At 51.3% G+C, this 2,557-nt stretch overlaps 1 protein-coding gene across 4 annotated transcripts in view; it reads right to left on the bottom strand.

Moving 5' to 3' along the window:
• Slc2a9 (solute carrier family 2 member 9) overlaps nt 1-2,557 on the bottom strand; it is a 188,691-nt gene that overhangs the window by 101,405 nt on the left and 84,729 nt on the right. For all 4 annotated transcript variants that reach the window (XM_023699664.1, XM_023699653.1, XM_023699648.1 and 1 more), the window contains one exon: nt 1,685-1,809. In XM_023699664.1, coding sequence (XP_023555432.1) covers nt 1,685-1,809 — 125 coding nt within the window. The remainder of the gene's footprint in view (nt 1-1,684; nt 1,810-2,557) is intronic.

The raw sequence follows: 2,557 nt of genomic DNA, 5'->3' as shown, positions 1-2,557 counted from the left end.
GAGAGGGAAGGAGAGGAAGGGAGGGAGAAGGAGGGAGAGGGAGGGAGAAGGAGGGAGAGGGAGGGAGAGACAGAGACAGAGAGACTGATGGCTGTGTTAGGAAGAGCCTCTCAATGATCTCACCCTTTCTAGTCACAGAGCCAGATTTTCTGGGTCCAGATCCTGGATCTGCTCCTGTGAGCTGAGGACAATGGTAATGGCAACAGGAGAGAGGAAAATTAAAGCCCTAACTGCTCCTTTTAATAGGCCAGCCGAAGTCAGCAGGAGTTATCCAAGCTCTCCTGTGTATACACACATGCATTTCTTTTTTCCTTCCTTTTCTCCTTTTCCCCTCCCAATTGTTCCTTCCCTTTGAACAGTTTCTTTCTCTTTCACAGTATCTACTGCACTTTTCAAATTTTCCTTACTCCTTCAGGTTCACTAGGGAGCCAATACGATGTTTGCACACGCGATTCTGATTTATTTCACCTATGAGTACGATCTCTAGTTGTATCCATTTACCTATAAAAGTCCTTAGTTTATCTTTTCTATACCGGTCTGACTTTGTTTAGTGAAATTCTGTATTGTTTCTAATGGTTTTTTTCTCACTTTTTTTATTCTCTTAAAAAAATAATGGCAGCAGCAGTCAGGGCGCCAGCACTACTAAACTGTGCAGGATGCAGTGGGCTAGGGGCCGGGCCGGGCTGCACTGGGAGCTTCACACAGGGGCGGATCATTTCATTTCACATGGCCAGCCAGGGAGGCCCCTTTCCCTCCCTCTGCAGGACGACGAGGATGCAGGCCGCAGCTGGCCCTGAGCAGAGCTGCCCAGCAGCTGTGAATTGGAAGCTCAGTGAGCGGTTGATGCTTCAAGCCGTCAAGTTTTGCTTTGTTTCTTGTTTTCTTCTATGCAGCAAAACCTAACCACACAGCCAAGTTAATGAAATTACTCAGGTCAGTGACAGAGCTCCAACTGTCTCATTTGTCTGAGCCCTGGCATCCTAACTGGGGGAAAAAGTGAAAGTGGAAGCACTAGCCACTTTCCCGTTGCTGGCCCAGAATGCTTGACACCAAAACTGAAACGTAAAGGAAGAGATGTTTACGTTGCCTTGTGATCTCTGAGAGCTCAGTCTGTAGCCGGCTGACTGCAAGGCAGCACAGCGAGGGCGGAGGCTCCGGCGGAGGAGAGCTGCTTCCCGGTAGTGGCTGGGGAGCAGAGAGGGAGGGGGAAGCTGGGGAAACGATTTCACAAGAGCTCCTGGAAACCACAAGTGGCCCTGACATGTGGATTTTACAGTGAGGGTGACAAGGGAAGGGGTGACATGTTAAGGTCATCCAAGGTTTGCAGTTGACTTGGGTCCACCCAGCCTAGTGTAGGCTCAATGACTCTCTTTCCCAAAAAATAAGACTTAGCCTTCAAGAGAATAGTGGTGGAAGAAAAGACAGGGATAGGCCAACTGGGGCTGACAGTTTTGATCTTAAGATTTCAAGGCTGATTATTTCCCAACTAGGTCTCCTGTTGGAGGAAAGAGAGTGGGGTGCTAGAGCCCTCTCTGTGCAGTGGCTCATCCCGTGGGACCCCACCACAGACTTCACAGAACGTACTAGTGTCCTTGGTTCCTGCAACCTGAATCCCAGTTAGGGATGTGTGTGACACCCTGAAGGACTCCCAGACAATCCCAGAACAGTGTCCCCTCTGTCTCACCTCCGTCCACGCCCATGATGAAGCGTCCCACAATGAGCATCTCAAAGGTGCCTGCCCGGAGAGAGCAGGCCATCAGCAGCGCAGCAGAAATCGCAAAGCTGTTGTTGACCAGCAGCGTGTTCTTCCTGGAAGGAAAGGAGGGGCTCTATGAGGACACCCTCAACAAGGCCAGTTGCTCACCTGTCTGGCCCAGGCCTTTGGAAAGTTAGTTAGAGCCAGATCCAGGGACCAGGGAAGAGCCCTGGCTCAGGAGTCAGGCTTGGGTCAGTCCTGCTCCCCCTTCTGGCTATGCGCCCATGGCCAGGCACTTCCTCCCTCTGGGCTCACCATGGGGTCAGTGAGGTCACTTTCAAAGAGGCCTTCAGCCCTGGCACCTGTGAATTCCATGTTATAGTATTTTTTTTCCCATCAAGACTAAGATGTGTGTTTAAGTTCTCTGAAAACCAAGGACATCTGATGATGCATGAGTGAGGGCCCAGGAAAGAAAATGGAGCCCTCTCTGGTTGTTTTCACGGAGAGAATTTACCACAGGAGTTTGTCAAGCAAGTATCCAAGGGCTCAGCTGCTCAAATGGAAGTGGGTGCTGCCCACATGGTGCTGATGACTTGGAGACTTGGAAGGGAGCCCTGAAGGCTGGCTCAGAGCGCTGGGTATCTCTTCTGAGGGGCGCCCTGAGTGTGGCTCTGGGACAGGACAGAAGCTAGAAGCTGGAGTCAGTTGCTAGCCAAAGTCACTGCCAGGAGTGGCAGGACACTCAGGCCCCAAACTGACCAGGTTCTTCCTTCTTTCTCTAGGGCCCCCACAGGCAAAGGACAAATGTGATGGGCTGGATAAAGGTTCCAGACTCGGCACCTGAGGGCAGGCCACAGATGA

This window comes from Octodon degus, unplaced genomic scaffold (genome assembly GCF_000260255.1).
Source record: "Octodon degus isolate 3935 unplaced genomic scaffold, OctDeg1.0 scaffold00006, whole genome shotgun sequence".
NCBI classification, from domain to species: domain Eukaryota; kingdom Metazoa; phylum Chordata; class Mammalia; order Rodentia; family Octodontidae; genus Octodon; species Octodon degus.
The sequence above is the reverse complement of the archived record's forward strand: the minus strand, read 5'-3'. Positions and strand labels throughout refer to the sequence as shown.